General features: G+C 40.1%; 1 protein-coding gene across 1 annotated transcript in view; it reads left to right on the forward strand.

Annotated features, from left to right (window-relative positions):
* The window catches only part of LOC121385461 (ATP-dependent zinc metalloprotease YME1L-like), a 43,841-nt gene that overhangs the window by 1,910 nt on the left and 22,849 nt on the right, over positions 1-19,082 (forward strand). The window contains exons 2-11 of the mRNA XM_041516156.1: positions 1,957-2,097; positions 4,065-4,227; positions 5,490-5,603; positions 6,722-6,819; positions 9,334-9,598; positions 10,104-10,189; positions 11,490-11,580; positions 12,721-12,780; positions 13,995-14,087; positions 15,628-15,760. Of these exons, the coding sequence (XP_041372090.1) occupies positions 1,957-2,097; positions 4,065-4,227; positions 5,490-5,603; positions 6,722-6,819; positions 9,334-9,598; positions 10,104-10,189; positions 11,490-11,580; positions 12,721-12,780; positions 13,995-14,087; positions 15,628-15,760 (1,244 nt within the window). The remainder of the gene's footprint in view (positions 1-1,956; positions 2,098-4,064; positions 4,228-5,489; positions 5,604-6,721; positions 6,820-9,333; positions 9,599-10,103; positions 10,190-11,489; positions 11,581-12,720; positions 12,781-13,994; positions 14,088-15,627; positions 15,761-19,082) is intronic.

Genomic DNA, 19,082 nt, shown 5'->3' on the forward strand with positions numbered 1-19,082 from the left:
ACTATTCACTACAGCACAGGCACAAAAATGTAGCATACCTTTTGCAGATCGAATACCATAATCAGGGCTTCTAGACATTTTTTTTAATCCACTAACCATGGGATCAGTGATTTTTATACGCCCATCATATCTTGCGTTACAGGACCATCAAACCTCACGTGTAGGAACAACTTGGGATGGCAGTATGTCGTGTACTGTTACTAGGTCACTTTGATCTACTTTTCATGGTCTACTCAGACCTTCCTTTTTGACGGGCATGAGCGTTATCACGCCCATGAACCCCCGTGAACTCAATCTGTGAAATAACGTGCCCCTAAATTGAACAAGTCATGCTTGTATTTTTTTTTAAATTGTTTATTGAATCAAATCCACAATGCCATAAACCTTTCTATTCTGTTCACAATGAACTTCCTAGAATACTTTTTGTAAATTGAAACATGATTGGTTGGTTATCTTTACACTGAGCCAATCAGCTAGGAGTTCACTTATTAATAAGATCTGGGGCCTAATTCACGGATTTGTTTTGTTTAATTTCGTACAGGTCTCTTGGGCTCTGCTAGACAACAAAGCATCCTCTTTGCAAGTCTTTTAGCATTGCACTGTGAGATTGCAAAGTTGCGAGAGTTTAGTGAATTAGGCCCCTGGTTGATGAAAGCGAAGTTGCTTGTCATAAATTAGAGTGTTTGTTTATACTGTGCATACAAGAGTTGGTCAGAGCTGACATCACTTCGCCCCAAGCTAGCTGTACCAGACACCACAAAAATGAAACAAAATAGTTGCCCCCAGTTAGCAGGTATAATCACATTTTTTCATTAACTCTAAAATTACACGTTTTTGATAAATGTCAGTATGTGTTGGTGGTCGGGGTATGCATCTTTCCAACACATAAGGCTCTTGTTTGAGTTGACTGTCCCTTTATTCTTCTTGTTAATTATTAATCAAGTAAACCAATGATCAATAACAAATAGAGGTGTTGTATACATACATATTTCTTAGTGTTGCATACAGGTAGGTGTAGTGTACAAATCTTTATGGTGTTGACGATGTTTATTGGTGTTGTGTGAAATGTTTACATGTAACATGAATTATTTACCAATGTATACAAAATAAACAAATGATGTATATAGTACTTAAGGTTGTGTGTGTGTACTATAATTTGTCGTGTTTTCTAGTTCATCAACTGGTAGAAAGGTGAATAGAAAAAATGTCTAGCACAAGTCCCCTAGATGGTAATGTGCCCTTTTTATTGGTTAATTGGTCTCGTTGTTTAGGAGGTAGAAAGCCGTTGCTATCTTTTCATTAAATGTCACTCCATATTCAAAGGTAGTACATGATGTCACGTAATAACGTGTGTAACAAGTATTGTATGTTGTAGATATAGCAGCCACTGACTAAACAATCTGCTAGGGTGTTGTTAAACAAAAACTTCTTTCCAAGTCATATATTCAGACCCCTGGAAAAAGGTAAAATAGTCCTGGAAAATGAACGAAAATAGCCCTTAAAAGTCCTGGAAAATGAAACCATTTGAAGTGTATGAACCCTGAATATGTAACACTGCATGTATTCCTTTTAGAGAATTATTATCAGCTGTGATTAGTGACGTCATGTCGTGATACAAAAGTAAATGCTGTGAATTTTATAATAATTATACAACATAAGTACGATTGAGTTATATAATATTTCTGTCATGTGTACTTTTGTAGATGGTTTTTCTGACACTTGTCTAAAAGAAATAAATCCTTTGTTAAAGCTCGCTCAAATGATTGATTTTCTTAAGACTGTCAGAAAAACCATCTACAAAAGGATTCATGCAAAATACTACTAGTATACAATATAGCTACAGGTGTTGTGTGCAATGTTTGTAGATGTTGTGTACAATGTTTACAAGTGTTGTATATAGTGTTTACAGGACTGAGGTGTTATGTATGTTTACAGGTTTTGTGTATAATGTTTCAGGTGTTTGCTGCACTCACCCAGCTGTCGTCCATCTACCATGGAATAAGAACACTTTCCCAGAACCCGCTTGACCGACGAGGTCACCGAACAAAGTCAGCTGACCCTGCGTCCTGCACAGAATCAACATCTACAGAATCGGCTGTAAGTCAGTGTTATAGTAGGCTAACAGGGGTGGGACATAGACCAGTCGTAAAGTCAGCTGACCCTGCGTCCTGCACAGAATCGGCAGTAAGTCAGTGTTATAGTAGGCTAACAGGGGCGGGACATAGACCAGTCGTAAAGTCAGCTGACACTGCATCCTGCACAGAATCAACATCTACAGAATCGGCTGTAAGTCAGTGTTATAGTAGGCTAACAGGGGCGGGACATAGACCAGTCGTAAAGCACTCGCCTGATGCATGGTCAATCTAGGATCAGTCCCTGTTGGTGGGCTCATAGTTTAACACCCAATAGCCGATGTATTCATTCATTCCAGCCGGTGCACCACGGCTGTTATATGAAAAGCTGTGGTATATGCTATCATGCCAGTGATAGAAATAAGCAGAATTTTGTATAGCTACTTGTCTTCCAATATTTTCATTTGTCCAAATACATGGTTTGTTTTATTCAAGTACAAAGACAATGTTTTTTATCACTCAAAATGAAACTATTGGACATTTTCACTGGATAACCATCGAAATACATTTTGCTTGTCCCAGCAGATTTTCACTTGTTAGGACATATGGTCTAATAGAATCTAACACCATTGTACGGTATAGATACGGCAATTCCAACCCTTGGGACATAATGTTTTTGTCCTGAGGGTTGGAATTGCCGTATCTATACCTCACAATGGTGATTGATTCTTTTTCTTGCACATTTAATTTCAGTAACAAAACATTAATTTTGTAAGCGACGGTTTGTTTATTGTAGAATGATTCGTAAACATGTTAACTACAAACTCATTTAATCATACGCGGGGAAAAATATAATCCAGCTCATGCTACGACATAAAAATGTAACAATTTACCAATAAATATAAACTTGAAAATTAATTTGTTTAAATATTTTTAAAATAATGATACAACGTGAAATGGCAAACAGAATTCTGAAAACCATGAGTCATGACGTCAATCGTAAAGCATGAGTTGTGACATCACACGTATGTAGAAATCGTCTAGCCCTCGGGTCAGACAGATTTATCTAGCCCTAGGGTCAGACAGCTTTTTCTAGCACCGTGCAAAAGCTGGATAACCCTGTCCAATGGGCAAGAAAAGTGCTTATTTTGAACACTGCCCGTCTATGCGATGGTACATATAAAAATCCATGTAGCGTCATTTTTCTCAAAGACTATGTAATATGTAAAAATTACCAAATGATTGATATCCAATAGACGATTAATAAATCAATGTGTTATAACTTATAGTGGTGTCGTTAAACAAAACAAACTTCAACTTTGAATGAACTTAGTGGTAAGGTCATTGGGCTGGAGGCTGGTAGGTACTGGGTTCGTTTCCTGTCTGAGACAGTGGGGTATTTTTCATTCCACATTCCAGTAGTGGCTCGAGCCCAGGTACTGAGTTCGTTTCATGTCTGGGGCAGTGGGGTATTTTTCATTCCAGCAGTGGCTCCATCCCAGGGTGTTTGTCCTGCTAGGCTGGAGGCTGGTAGGTACTGGGTTCGTTTCATGTCTGGGGCAGTGGGGTATTTTTCATTCCAGCAGGTGAGTGCACTGCTAGGCTCAGTGGGGCAGTGTAAGGTGTAGCCAGATTAGCCAATTGCTAAGTTTTGTACAAAGTGACTACAAAGTAACAATGTTTGGTGTTAGCCATTTTGTAATATTTTAAAAAACAATGATCTATCAGAAAATTGGCTAACAGTATTATTCCCAGTGTGAACCCTGTATACAGCCACATACACCTAGTAAGGCTTTCTGCCAGAAGGTACAGAGGGTAGAATATTGTATCCTAAAGTTTGGGGGAATTAATGGATATATAGAGGATAATAAACGAGTGACCAGTTATTATCAAATTTATGTCACAAGTGTCATCTTTTCTATTTTAATTATCTTTTGAACACAGAAAAGAATATCATTTGTTTTTATATCTTAATTATCATCTTTTGAACAGCCTTTGCCCTTGCCATGTGAAGCTGATATTTCACGGATCCTATCGGCCGTTGCGCCCACTGGACTGAATCCTATCCTGTTACCGCTGGCTACATCTGGTAGCAGTGACGCCCCCTGGAGGCAAACACATGTGTCAGCTAACAGTTTCTTTGAAAACAAAAATGGTATTGTGTCTTTTATTGATAATTATCTTGAAAATGCTTCTCTTTATTTTGCTGCCATGGTAACATGTTTTTCTGACTGATAGCAGTCCTTGAAATTGAGATCTTTAAAACATTTGTGTAAATTGCAACAAAGTAAACTAGACAGTGATAAAAACAAAATCTGTTGTAACTTAGTACGTACAAAAAAATACATATTATTATGAAATAAAATGATGTTTGAGCTACATCAAGTGTTAGAATAATAAAAACACAACTATAGAGAGTCCCTAATATTCTAACCAAGAAAATATATTTAATAGTACGTGCTATTTCTCATTCCAGCCAGTGCACCATGTCTGGTGTATCAACGGTCATGGTATATGGGATGGTGCATATAAAAGGTCCCTTTCTACTAATGGGCTTTCTAGTTTCTACTAAATATTTCCACTCTACGACTATTTGTCAAACTTACCAAAAGTTAGACATACAATAGCCAGTGATTAATAAATCAGTTCGCTCTAGTCATTAAACAAAACAAACTTTACACTTTTGCTGCCAGTTGAGCTTTTATCTGCATTACTTGAGCTCAGGGTACACGGAACCTACAGGGTCTGTCGGGTAATATCCCTCATGAAGTCATCAGCCGAGAGTTGAAAGACACACCCGTAACAAACTAATTTTAATTGTACGTAATTTGAGTTGTTACAGCGCTCTATCAACTGGGCGAAATCCTATCCCCAGTAATAACAATGACATGAATTATATTATTTTTTAAAGTATTAGTGTAGCTGAAATAATGAAAAATTGTAAATGAGATATATTTATCATTATAAGCTATATACAGGTTATCTTCTCGTTCCAGCCAGTGTAATACAACTGGGCAAAGGCCGAGGTATGTGCTTTCCTGTCTATGGGGAAAGTGCATATAAAAGATCCCTTGGTACTAATGGAAAAATTCAGTGGCTTTCCTCTGATGACTATGTGTCAGAATTGCCACACGTTTGACATCCAATAGGCTGTGATTAGTGAATTTTTCTACAGGTTATCAGGCCTGTATTTTGTGATAATGTGTACATCGGTTCAGAGAACATTTTGTTCAGTATCGCATTGCATTCAGAGATCCACACAATTTTAAAACATTAAACAGTAGTTGCTAATCAATTTTTAATTGACTAGCAATATTGCTAATCAAGATTTTGAAAACAAAATGTTCCCTGCACTTACCATCAGATGTGTTTATTTTGTTGGTTGAGTACATCACTTAATACCTTGTTTATTTTTAGGTTTTCCCGAGCGCCACCTGACCACCGATTTTCAGGCTCTTACCACTGGCTTTGAAAGGATTTTAGGACGAAGAAATGTGCAGAGATTGTTGCTGCAGAGTTATTATACTGCAGGTTAGGTTATGTCCCTTTATGGTGTAACAAGCATATCTCCCTTCTCTTGTACTGTACAGTACAGTTTACCTCCTTTATCTTGTACATTAACGTTATATTTCTTCTCTTGTTCTGTACAGTACAGTTTATATTTCTTCTCTTGTACTGTACAGTACAGTTTACCTCCTTTATCTTGTACATTAACGTTATATTTCTTCTCTTGCACTGTACAGTACAGTTTACGTCCTTTATCTTGTACATTAACGTTATATTTCTTCTCTTGTTCTGTACCTTACAGTTTACCTCCTTTATCGTGTACATTAACGTTATATTTCTTCTCTTGTTCTGTACAGTACAGTTTACCGCCTTTATCTTGTACATTAATGTTATATTTCTTCTCTTGTACTGTACAGTACAGTTTACCTCCTTTATTTGTACATTAACGTCATATTTCTTCTCCTATTCTGTACTGTACAGTTTACCTCCTTTATCTTGTACATTAACGTTATATTTCTTATCTTGTACTGTACAGTACAGTTTACCTCCTTTATCTTGTACATTAACGTTATATTTCTTCTCCTGTTCTGTACTGTACAGTTTACCTCCTTTATCGTGTACATTAACATTAAATATTTCTTCTCTTGTACTGTACAGTACAGTTTACCTCCTTTATCTTGTACATTAACATTATATTTCTTTTGTACAGTAGGCATGTATTGTACACCTATGTGGTGTAAGTGGATTTTCTCTCATTCTAGTCAAATTATCAAAATAATGTGTCGACACCAGACGGTAGTTTAAAATGGTCTGAGGTGTTATTAAATAAATACTCCATTCTTTTTTCATTAAGAAAAATGTAGCAGATTTCCTCTGGTGAAATTTGAGTCAAAATTCAAGAACAGTTTGAAGAGTGGATGTTTCTGGGAAATTGTACCGTTTTGTTTTTCTTTTTGATGTTTTGGCATGCTACATTCAGATACCATTTGCTACTCTCAGCTTGTTAGGAATGCAATTTTCACTTCACACATTTCATGAAATAACCATATGTTAGACACCAGATGGTAGTAACTGAAAATGTGCTGAGATGTCTTTAAACAAGACTCCTTTTAGTTAGCAACTAAAAATGTTTTGTCATTCAGTGTCGCAGCCTGTCCGGGGATTTAAAACAGAAAGAGCTGACAAAAGTCATGGAATTGGTGCAGAAAAGACATCAATGATCGATGATCTTAAAAGTTCTGTAAGTATTTTTTAAATAAAATTGTCTGGCTTGCAGTAAGTTCAGATTGAGCCATTTTGTTTTTATGTGGTAATAATTTGTTTGACTATGTAAAGCTGTAGTCTAGTGTCCTATTATATCTGTTAATAATGTGAGCTATAAAGATAACCATTTTTGTTACCCCAGTAAAAATTCAGAACTGGGGAAATAAGAAAATAATTTCTCCCTTAAAAGTGATCATGTTTCAGTGCAACGTACAATGCATGACTGATATATCAAAAGCTATGTGCTGTGCTGTCCCGTCTATGGGAAGGTGCATATAAAAATACCTTGTTGCTAATGGGGAAAATGCAACAGTTTTTTTAAAAATATATGTCATATGTCAGAATTACCAAATATTTGACATCCAATAGCCAATGATTAATAGGTTAATATGCTCTAGTGATGTTGTTTTGAATTTAGTTTCTTGCTGGATGTGGCCCAGTGGTAAAGTGCACACCTGATGCACAGTCGGTGTAGGATCGATCCCCATTGGTGGGCCCATTGGACTATTTCTCATTCCAGCCAGTACACCTCGACTGGTTAATCAAAGGCCGTGATATGTGCTATCCTGTCTGTGGGATGGTGCATATAAAAGATCCATTGCTACTAATTGAAAAATGTAGCAGTTTCATCTCTAAGACTATATTTCAGAATGACCAAATGTTTGACATCCAATAGCTGATGATTATGTGCTCTAATGGTGTCGTAAAACAAAAACTTTTAATTAGTATTCATAGCTTTAGATTGCATCAAAGTTCAAAAGTTTGTTTTTGTTTCATGACACCACTAGAGCACATTGATTTATTAATCATTGGCTATTGGATATCAATCATTTGGTAATTTTGACATAGTCTTATTGAGGAAACCTGCTACATTTTTCCATTAGTAGCAAAGGATCTTTTATATGCACCATCCCATATACAGGATAGCACATACCATGGCCTTTGATGTACCAGTTGTGGTGCACTGGCTGGAGCGAGAAATAGCCCAATGGGCCCACTGACGGACTGCGCATCAAGCAAACGCTTTACCACTGGGCTACTTCTCGCCACATAAAAGTCAAGACCATAAATGTTTTGTCAAAAATACATATGCTTAAAATAATTACTCCCAAATTAAGTACAAACATCGTTACATTCTGCCCTCAAAATATTTCACCTCAAAACCATTGAAATGTTATGTTTAAATACATTAAAAATACTTAACATGCAGGCTTGACTATTGACAACTCTCCTTCAGCTGCACCTCCTCCTGCACTCAGAAAAAACAAACGTCCCCATTGTGCCAAAATTAGTGAGATCTGAAGCTTTGATCCAATATTTTCGAAGCAATCTTAGTGCTACGAATTGTAAAACCACCGTACGCTATGACATTACTATGGCATGTGCTGTAGTGATGTCACATCCTACTATGAGTTTACAATTTTGTAGTGCTAAGATAAGAAAATAGGGGCCCTTCCCTTTATGATTTGAGTATTTGGTTTCAGATGTTCTCCAAGCTGTTCACAGCTACATGTAGATCTAAAGCCATGGTATCCCTTCCCTTTATGATTTGAGTGTTTGGTTTCAGATGTTCTCCAAGCTGTTCACAGCGAAGTCTAAAGCCCTGGTATCCCTTCCCTTTATGATTTGAGTGTTTGGTTTCAGATGTTCTCCAACCTGTTCACAGCGAGGTCTAAAGCCCTGGTATCCCTTCCCTTTATGATTTGAGTGTTTGGTTTCAGATGTTCTCCAAGCTGTTTGCAGCGAGGTCTAAAGCCCTGGTATCCCTTCCCTTTATGATTTGAGTGTTTGGTTTCAGAATTTCTCCAACCTGTTCACAGCTAGATCTAAAGCCCTGGTATCCCTTCCCTTTATGATTTGAGTGTTTGGTTTCAGATGTTCTCCAAGCTGTTCGCATCGAGGTCTAAAGCCCTGGTATCCCTTCCCTTTATGATTTGAGTGTTTGGTTTCAGATGTTCTCCAAGCTGTTCGCAGCGAAGTCTAAAGCCCTGGTATCCCTTCCCTTTATGATTTGAGTGTTTGGTTTCAGATGTTCTCCAAGCTGTTCACAGCGAGGTCTAAAGTCCTGGTATCCCTTCCCTTTATGATTTGAGTGTTTGGTTTCAGATGTTCTCCAAGCTGTTCACAGCTAGATCTAAAGCCCTGGTATCCCTTCCCTTTATGATTTGAGTGTTTGGTTTCAGATGTTCTCCAAGCTGTTCGCATCGAGGTCTAAAGCCCTGGTATCCCTTCCCTTTATGATTTGAGTGTTTGGTTTCAGATGTTCTCCAAGCTGTTCACAGCGAGGTCTAAAGTCCTGGTATCCCTTCCCTTTATGATTTGAGTGTTTGGTTTCAGATGTTCTCCAAGCTGTTCGCAGCGAGGTCTAAAGCCCTGGTTTCCCTTCCCTTTATGATTTAAGTGTTTGGTTTCAGATGTTCTCCAAGCTGTTCCCAGCGAGGTCTAAAGCCCTGGTATCCCTTCCCTTTATGATTTGAGTGTTTGGTTTCAGATGTTCTCCAAGCTGTTCGCGGTGGAGAAGGAGTCTCTGCAGACGTCTAAGTTCCAGAAGCTGTACGGGGCCGCGCAGGAAGCCAACCCGGAGCTGCAGGAGAAGCTGAAGATCGCGTTCGCTGAGGGTTACCAGGCCAACCAGAAGACGGACCGTGTGGCGCTGAAGACGACGCTATTGACAAAGACGCTGCGCATATTTCTCTTCCTGCTGCTTGCCTGGCTCTTCGTACAGGTTGTGCAGATCTTCACCGCAGTCGGTGGAGGTGAGGGGGCGGAAACGCCCTTGTTTTAATTTGTTTGAAATCTTTTCTTTATTATTTTTTTACATTTATTTGCATTAAAATGGGGGGGGGGGGGGGGGGTTAGCTTAGTCAGTTGAGTTCTCGCTTAACTTTTATCTACCCAGCTTTACAACGAGAAAACGTCATCACTGACCCAGGTTTCCAACATGAAATATGGAATTATGAACCTACATTTTTAAAACTCAAATAGTAAAAAAACTAGCTTAATGTAACACTATTTTGATGTGTGTCATAATTTAGAGGACATATTAGTGATTGTAATTACCAAAATAAGAATTACAGAAGAACATAATTAATATTTGTTAAATATATATTTTTTTTTAAACCATACAATCGTGATCCATGACATTGTTTATGACGCTTTCACAAAGTTCATTTTGACTTTCAATCGACGACAAGTAATCATCTATTTTTTCTTCTTCTTCAAGTAGTCTGTTTATATAGTAGTTTTCTTTTTTGGTTACAGGAGTTCGAGGGTTTGGAGTTTTGAACAGAGACCAGTTTGAAGTGAACCCGGAAGAAATCAGTGTCACGTTCAATGATGTTAAAGGGGTATGTAACTATCCTAATTGGGTACATAACGATTGTAAGCTATGATCAAGAGCATGATCAAATGATGCTACGAGAGCAATCAAGGCGAGCTGAAGATCACTCTCCTCAAATGGTAATGGGATATCTACCAGTCTTAAGGTGGTCTGTAATGATGCTAACTGAATATCTACCAGTCTTAAGGGGGTCTGTAATGATGCTAAAGGGATATCTATCAGTCTTAATTTTCTGACTACTGTAGGTGAGATATCTCCCCCAACATCACTGAGTGGTGGCAGCAGGTTTCCTCTCTAATCTGTGTGGTTCTTAGCCATATGAGCATCTCCAGTTAGGCATAGTCCAGCCAGTGCTCCACAACTGGTGTAAGGAAGGCTGTTGTGTGTACTATCTGTCTGTAGGATGGTGCATATAAAAAATCCCTTGCTGCTAATCGAAAAGAGTAGGCCATGAGTGGCGACAGCGGGTTTTCGCTCTCTATATGTGTGATCCGTAACCATATGTCCGACGCCATATAACCGTAAAATAAAATGTGTTGTGTGTGTCTTTAAATAAAACATTTCCTTCCTTCCAGTTAGGCATAGATAAATAGTGTTTTCCTTACAAATTTGGCAAGGCATGGTAGACTAGACACTTTTGAGGCATTTTCACTATTTTTAGGGCATATTTTTTTCATTAAAGAAAAAAACTATTATTTGAAATGAAAATAAATGTAATTAATGTGCTTGCTTTAATAAAGGAATTGCAAAATATATAACAGGAACATTTTATTAATTAATCTTCTTGTCTTTTCTTTTTTGTGTTTTATAAAGGCAATTTTAGAATTAATTATTGAAAAAGGCTTGTTTAATCTTAGGGCAGCATGGCACTGATTAAGGCAAGATGGCACTAGACTATTGAGGCATGGTGCTGATTAAGGCAAGATGGTGCTAGACTATTGAGGCATGGTACTGATTAAGGCAAGATGGTGCTAGACTATTGAGGCATGGTACTGATTAAGGCAAGATGGTGCTAGACTATTGAGGCATGGTACTGATTAAGGCAAGATGGTGCTAGACTATTGAGGCATGGTACTGATTAAGGCAAGATGGTACTAGACTAGCGAGGCATGGTACTGATTAAGGCAAGATGGTACTGATTAAGGCAAGATGGTGCTAGACTATCGAGGCATGGTACTGATTAAGGCAAGATGGTGCTAGACTATTGAGGCATGGTGCTGCACCATGCTAAAAGAAGCTATGGAAAACACTAATAAGAATGTGTAGAGTGTTTGATTAAAGCAAACCTTTGTTTGTCTCTGTGACAGGCTGACGAAGCGAAGCAGGAGTTGCAGGATATTGTACAGTTCCTGAGTGACCCGGAGAAGTTCACGTCCCTCGGAGCCAAACTGCCAAAAGGTAAATCACTTCCTAATCGGTACATTTTCACCACTCACCCTGTCCACTGCCAGGGGAGGAGGATATAGCCCAGTGGTAAAGCGCTTGCTTGATGCACGGTGGGTGTGGGATCGATCCCCGTCGGTAGGCCGGAGTGGGATATAGCCCAGTGGTAAAGCGCTTGCTTGATGCACGGTGGGTGTGGGATCAATCCCCGTCGGTAGGCCCATTGGGCTATTTCTTGTTCCAAGCTGTGCACAACGACTGGTATATCAAAGGCCATGGTACATACTATCCTGCCTGTGGGATGGTGCATATAAACGATCCCTTGCTGCTAATGGATTTTTTTTTAGCAGGTTTCCTTTCTAAGACTATACTTCAAAATTACCAAATGTTTGACATCCAATAGCTGATGATTAATAAATCAATGTGCTCTAGTGGTGTTGTTAAACAAAAGAAATTCTGTCCACTGCCAAATTAGCCCATTGTTAATTTAGTGGCTACAACTAGTCTGGCTAATAAAATATTTCTGAAGTTGAGCACATTTTAATAATTTTTAAGGAAATACTCGGGGGGGGGGGGGGGGGGGGGGGGGACAGGATAAACCAAAATTGGTTTTAGTTTGAACCCTGTACTTTGTCTCGAAATCAAAACATCAGATATAGATGTTACTTACATCCATTTCTCAAAACATTACATTCTAGACTAGTGAAACTTGGTTTATAGTTGTGTCTCACATCCTAGACTATTGAAACTTGGTTTATAGTTGTGTCTCAATGTTCATCTCGGTACATATTCAAAAACATTTAACACTTGTTAAATTAACATCTATTTTTAATTTTAAAAAATTTAATATATACATGCATAGAGGTAAACATCATAGAAAAACAATTGTGAATAATGCTGCACAAATTTGTGGTGGGAGAAACATTCAATTTGGCAGAATTCTTGTTTCAAAATAAAATTATAGATTTCAGTATTACATGAAAAATTATCTGAACTGTTCTCATTCTTTGATGAAAGCTTATGGTGACAGTAAACCCGAGTTTTTAAGATCCCGTACAGTCATACAGATTTTAACACATCTGTATAAAACATCTACAGTACTGTGTATATTTTAGGTGTTTTGATGTGTAACAGTACTGTGTTTGTATATTTCAGGTGTTTTGCTGGTTGGGCCTCCAGGAATTGGTAAAACGCTTCTTGCTAGAGCTGTGGCAGGTAAACATTGATAAATATCTTTTGTACTCTGTCTTGTACAGAATCAGGATGTAGGTCAGTGAGTAGAGTGCTCGTCTTATGTGTTTGTGTGGTGTCAGATCAAACCACCTCAGTGGTCCCATTCTCTGATTGGGGTAGAACTTTATCAAGTACTGTTATAGATCAAGTTTGACTTTCACGGGGCAGAACATAGACCAGTGGTAAAGTGCTCGTATGATGCACAGTCGGTCTAGGATCGATCCCCGTTGGTTGGCCTATTGAGGTATTTCTTGTTCCAGCCAGTGTCCCACAACTGGTATATCAACGGTCATGGTATGTGCTGTCTTGTCTGTGAAAAAGTACATATAAAAGATCCCTTGTTGCTAATGGAAAAATTAAGTGGGTTTCCTCAGAGAATATGTCAGAACTTAAAAAAAATTGTTAAACAGTACAAACAAACAAATCTCTCTTACACATGTACCTGTGTTAGAATGTCATATTGGGGTTTGAGATAGATATCTTTTGAACTTTGTCTTGTACATCCATTTATTCGCTCGATGCGCAGTCGTTGTGGGATTTATCCTTGTCGGTGGGCCCATTGGACTTTCTCGTTCCAGCCAGTGCACCACGACTGGTATATCAAAGGCCGTGGTATGTACTACCCTGTTTGTGGGATGGTGCATATAAAAGATCCCTTGCTGCTAATCGAAAAGAGTAGCCCATGAAGTGGCGACAGTGGGTTTCCTTTTCTCAATATCTTTTTGTACATCCATTTATGTCATGTTGATGTTTAAAACAAACATCTTTTGCACTCAGTTTTATACATACCAACACCTGTGTTAGGTTGTCATGTAAATATACAGTGACTGCAAACAGCTAAATATAAAGGTTAGTCGAGATGTGCTATCCTCTCTGTGAGATGGTGCATATAAAAAATCCTTTGCTATTAACGGACAAATGTGTAGTGGGTTTCGTCTCTAAGACTACTGTATATGTCAAAATTACCAAATGTTTGACATCCAATAGCCGATGATTAATAAATCAATGTGCTTTAGTGGTGTCCTTAAATAAAACTAACTTTATGTTAGATTGTATATCAAATATATAACACATAAAATCTTATCGTAAAATGTTAATGGAATTAAACTGAATTAAGCCCCCCAAAAATGAAAGAGAAAACAAGGCTCACTTACAAAAAAAAGGATCTCATAAATCTGTTGTTTGTTTTTTATCAGGTGAAGCGGGAGTTCCATTTTTCCATGCATCCGGCTCCGAGTTTGACGAAATCTTTGTGGGCACCGGAGCCAAGAGAGTTCGACAGATGTTTGGTGAGAAAGAAATTGGGTATCTTCGCTGATCGCTCAGTGGATTTGGGTTTTATTCCATTTCTTAGCCAGTGTCCCAAGACTGGTATATCAAAGACTGTGCTATAGGGCCGAGTCTAGCAAGGACAAGAACTTTCATTTAATTATATTTTTTAATGTAATTTTATTATTATGCTTGTCACCGGTTACACTATAGGGCTATGAGACATGAAGGGAAACAAAAGTCGAATGTGTGGAATACAGTATTATCAATGGCATGATTTGACATCCATGTTCAGCGCTGGAATTAAGATGCATAATGCTATTTTACTTTATTCCTTAGTCTCATTATCATCTAGTACTCTGGTCCGGGTCGAGTTTGACTCCTGAGTACTCGAGTCCAATATTTTGGTCTCATGGAGGCTCTACTGTGCTATATACTGTTCTGTTTAGGGGAAGGTATTAATTAAATATCCCTTGCTTCTTGGTCAGAATGTGGCGGCAGTGGGTTTCCTTCCTTTCTTCTTGACCAACTTTCAAAGTAACCACACCAAATAGCAGTAATTTAAAATGTGTTGAGGTGTTGTTAAACAAACTTCCCTTTCCTTTCTTGACCAAGTGTTGAAATAGCCATATATGTTAGACACCAAATAGCCGTAGTTTAAAGTGTTGTTAAACAAACATTCCTTTCCTTTCCTCTCACACTATATAGACTTGGTGTTGAAATACCCATATGTTAGACACCAAATAGCCGTAGTTTAAAATGTGCTGAAGTGTTGTTAAACAAACATTCCTTTCCTTTCCTCTCACACTATATAGACTGGTGTTGAAATACCCATATGTTAGACACCAAATAGCCGTAGTTTAAAATGTGCTGAGGTGTTGTTAAACAAACATTCCTTTCCTTTCTTATCTGTTCCTTGTACAACTGAAGGGTGGTATGCAAATGTAGCTTATTGCTAACAGTTGGCCCCTAATCAACAATTGAAAAAGTAGAATTGACTTTTCCTTCCCAGGAGAAAGGGAGAAGTTTAATAAAAATAGGCTAACTGAACTTTATGCATTTTGTAATGTTTTGTCATGTTCTGCATTCATTCAGAAAGTTTCCAAATTGAACATTTGGTTCGAAACGAAATATTTCGTTATCAAATACTACTACTTCTGGTAATAAAATCTAAGGAAAACTGGTGAATATTTTCACTAAAAACACAATAGTATTAAGTAACGTGTAGTTGTTAAATTGAAATGAAAGTAATAATTAATATTTTCTGGCATTACTGAAATGAATCTGGCCGAGGACCAAAAATGCTCAACAGGTTACTGCAAATAGCCAAAATAACACACTGACTTAGACTTCTAACTAATGCTAAATAACTCAGTGACTGAAGTTGTCTTTCAGCAAAATAAAAGGGCTATTTTGCTGGCTAGATTAGGATTTGAATAGTGTGAGATGGGTGAGTGGGAGAGGCATGTGATAATATGAGTCGTTAGTGTCAAGTTGAAGATTTGTCATTAAAAACATGTTGCCATGACAGCAAACTGAGCCCTGTGTTTCCTGTTTCAGCATCTGCCAAGATGCGTGCGCCGTGTGTGATATTCATAGACGAGATCGACTCGGTGGGTGCCAAGCGAACAAGCTCACAGATCCACCCATATGCCAACCAAACCATCAACCAGCTGCTGTCAGAGATGGATGGGTAAGGGCAGGTTTTGTCTTTAATTTTAGGTCGGTTTTTGTCTTTTATTGTAGGCCAGTTTCGTCTTTAATTGTAGGTCGGTTTCGTCTTTAATTGTAGGTCGGTTTCGTCTTTAATTGTAGGCCGGTTTCGTCTTTAATTGTAGGCCGGTTTGGTCTTTAATTGTAGGTTGGTTTCGTCTTTAATTGTAGGTCGGTTTGGTCTTTAATTGTAGGTCGGTTTGTGTTTAATTGTAGGTCGGTTTGTGTTTAATTGTAGGTCGGTTTGTGTTTAATTGTAGGTCGGTTTCATCTTTAATTGTAGGTCGGTTTCGTCTTTAATTGTAGGTCGGTTTGTGTTAATTGTAGGTCGGTTTCGTCTTTAATTGTAGGTCGGTTTGTGTTTAATTGTAGGTCGGTTTCGTCTTTAATTTTAGGTCTGTTTCGTCTTTAATTGTAGGTCGGTTTGTGTTTAATTGTAGGCCGGTTTCGTCTTTAATTGTAGGCCGGTTTCGTCTTTAATTGTAGGTCGGTTTGTGTTTAATTGTAGGCCGGTTTCGTCTTTAATTGTAGGCCGGTTTCGTCTTTAATTGTAGGCCGGTTTCGTCTTTAATTGTAGGCCGGTTTCATCTTTAATTAAGGCAGGACATAGCCCTGAATTAAAGTGTTCGCCTGATGTGTGGTTGGGCTATGATCGATCCCTGTTAGGATACCCATTGATCTATTTCTCGTGTTCTATAGCTAGTGCTATGTGCTGTTCTGTCTGTTGGATGGTGCATATAAAAGATCACTTGCTACTAATGGAAAAATGTAGCAGGTTTCCTCTAAGACTACGGGTCGAAATTTCCAAAAGTTTGACATCCATTAGCTAATGATTAATAAATCATTTCTTTTCACATTACCTGTCCTCAAACAAGGGCACCTCCCCCCCACGCAAGTTGTCTGGTCCGAACATCCCAACAGCCAATGGGATGGCCTAAATTCTTCTACTGCATACTGCTCTCTAGTTCCGGTCACATGACTGTAACTTCCTTCTTTTTCTCTTCGCTAAAGGATCTGGACGTCCTTTTGCTTGGCTCTGTTTTGGAGTCAACTTTTTTATATGACCTTTGGTTTTGTATTCGTGTTTGGGTGAAATGTTCAGCGACTTGTACGAGCGTGTTTACGCTGTAAGAAGTTTACTGCCGGCGGTGACCCACACGACTTATGTCCGGGTTGTGTTCTGTGTGCCCTTACTTCAAGATGCGACCTTGTTCGGGGTTATCAGATGTCGAGTTCGCGGCTTACCTGAAGGTGTCAGCGAGGGCCAAGAAGGTGGAATCTTCGCCTTTCATAGCAGACCCCGTGGCGGAAGTGTTACGCTACATTTTGCCGTCCATGCTTCAAGAAACAATGGCGTCGATGGCGACCGTACCCAAACTGGCGGTTTGAAGTCAGGTCCGGTTCCAGTCCCTTCTTCAGGGGGAGCGGCTTCTTCAGCTCCACCGATACCTAAGACTTCGGATGACAGGCCTGCGGTCTTTACGCAGCCCTCTAAGAAGCCGGCTCATTCAGATAGACGCTCCACGGATTCCAAGGCTCACTGATCTTCAGCGGGGAAGTCCTCTTCGGCGCATCGGAGCCGGGACCGTAGCCTCTCCACAAGACCTGTACGGCTCCCTACGGGTTCCACAGATCGTCAGCGCTGACCTTCAGTTGATGTGGCTTCCAAGGCCTCTGAGGGATCTAGACGGGACCGTCCACGGTCTGGTTTAACTGGCGATTTCCATAACGGTAGATCGATTGGCCTGTGCTCGAGTTCTACGAGACTTTGGCGATGAAGCGCCTGCGGCATCTGTCATTGAAGAGCCCGACTCTACAGACCATATGACTATGATGGATTGCTTGGCGGCCGTCTTTGACATGTTGCCGTCCTTGCCACATCCACTGACGCCGTCCAAGAAGAGACCGACACCGATGATAGTGACTTATGTCCCTTCGGAGGATGTGGTCATCCGTTCCTTGGTATCCACACGGGACCGCCCACGGTCCGGTTCTCCGGTATCTCCATCGGGCCATGACCAGACCGACTGGCCTGTTCACGGATGCTACGTGACTTTTCTGATGATGTATCGGTTCTTGCGGTGCTGGAAGATCAGGATGCGGCGGACCACCTGTCACTGATGGACTGTCTGGCTGTCATTTCTGATATGCTACCTCCGCTGGCCCATCCACCGGTTTCAACCAAGAAGAAGGGTCCGGTTTCGATGGTCGCCACGGAGGTTCCACCGGCAGATGTCGACATTCGATCGTTGGCTGCCACAGGCCCCCGTTGGTTTACACGGCTAACAGTAACCGGCCCGTGCGGATCATTTGTTCCAGCAAGCAGACGGAGCCCTGTAACGAACTGGAAGATTGCGTCATCGGCTCACCGTTCGGTACCGTCGTCCTGTGATCGATCGAAGTGGTACAGCGTCCAGGGTTCCACCGGCTCCTGCCGGTCCGTGTACATCGTACCGTCCACACCAGTCGGCAGCTGATCCGGCGTTCAGGGTTTACACCGGCTCCTGACGGGACCGTCCACGGTCCGTGTTTCCGATTGCAGCCAGTACATTGGATCGAATTGCCTGTGCCATTTTCCAGATGATGCGTCGGCACCTTCCGTTATAGAAGATCCGGACGCAGTGACCCACATGGCTGTGACGGATTGTCTCGCTGCGGTGTATGATATGCTTTCGTCACTGCACAGTCCACTGGCACCATTCTAGAAGGTTTCCGTTTGAGGACTGATCCGACTTCGTTTGTGCCGTTCCCCATTCGTCACGACGAATGTATCCCGTCTTCAACCTATCCTTCAACGGTGTGGCGTCGGCCTTGGATGACGCTGTTTCCGGCGGGACCAGACGTCTTCCTAGAACTTACAGATTGGCACGTCCTGTCGATGGCTTCAGTTCAGCGTAGATGTTTGTAGATGCTGTCCTATTTGATGTTTTCCTGGCGACCATAACTCCTCATGTGCAGGATGCCAGAGGATATACCTTGTTCCAGCCGTCGACTTGATGTTTGTTTACCTTATATCTTCCGTGATGTCGATGTGCACTACGATTGCACACTATCGTCAACCGACTTGCCTGAAGCGATCCATTCTTGACTTTCAGCACAAGCCGGTAATCTTGGCAGACCTGTGGTCTACATACGGCTGTTTGCCGTGAATGGGTTCAATGTTACAAGCGTTCCGGTGACGAAGACAGTCTACTGGTCCGGTCACTTGTGTTGAGATCCCGTGCACCGATATTCTCTTGTTCGAGGAAGGTTCAGCGACATTCGGCAGATCGTTCTCTATATCCGGTGGCGATGCAAAACAG

This window comes from Gigantopelta aegis, chromosome 11 (genome assembly GCF_016097555.1).
Source record: "Gigantopelta aegis isolate Gae_Host chromosome 11, Gae_host_genome, whole genome shotgun sequence".
Classification (NCBI taxonomy): Eukaryota; Metazoa; Mollusca; class Gastropoda; order Neomphalida; family Peltospiridae; genus Gigantopelta; species Gigantopelta aegis.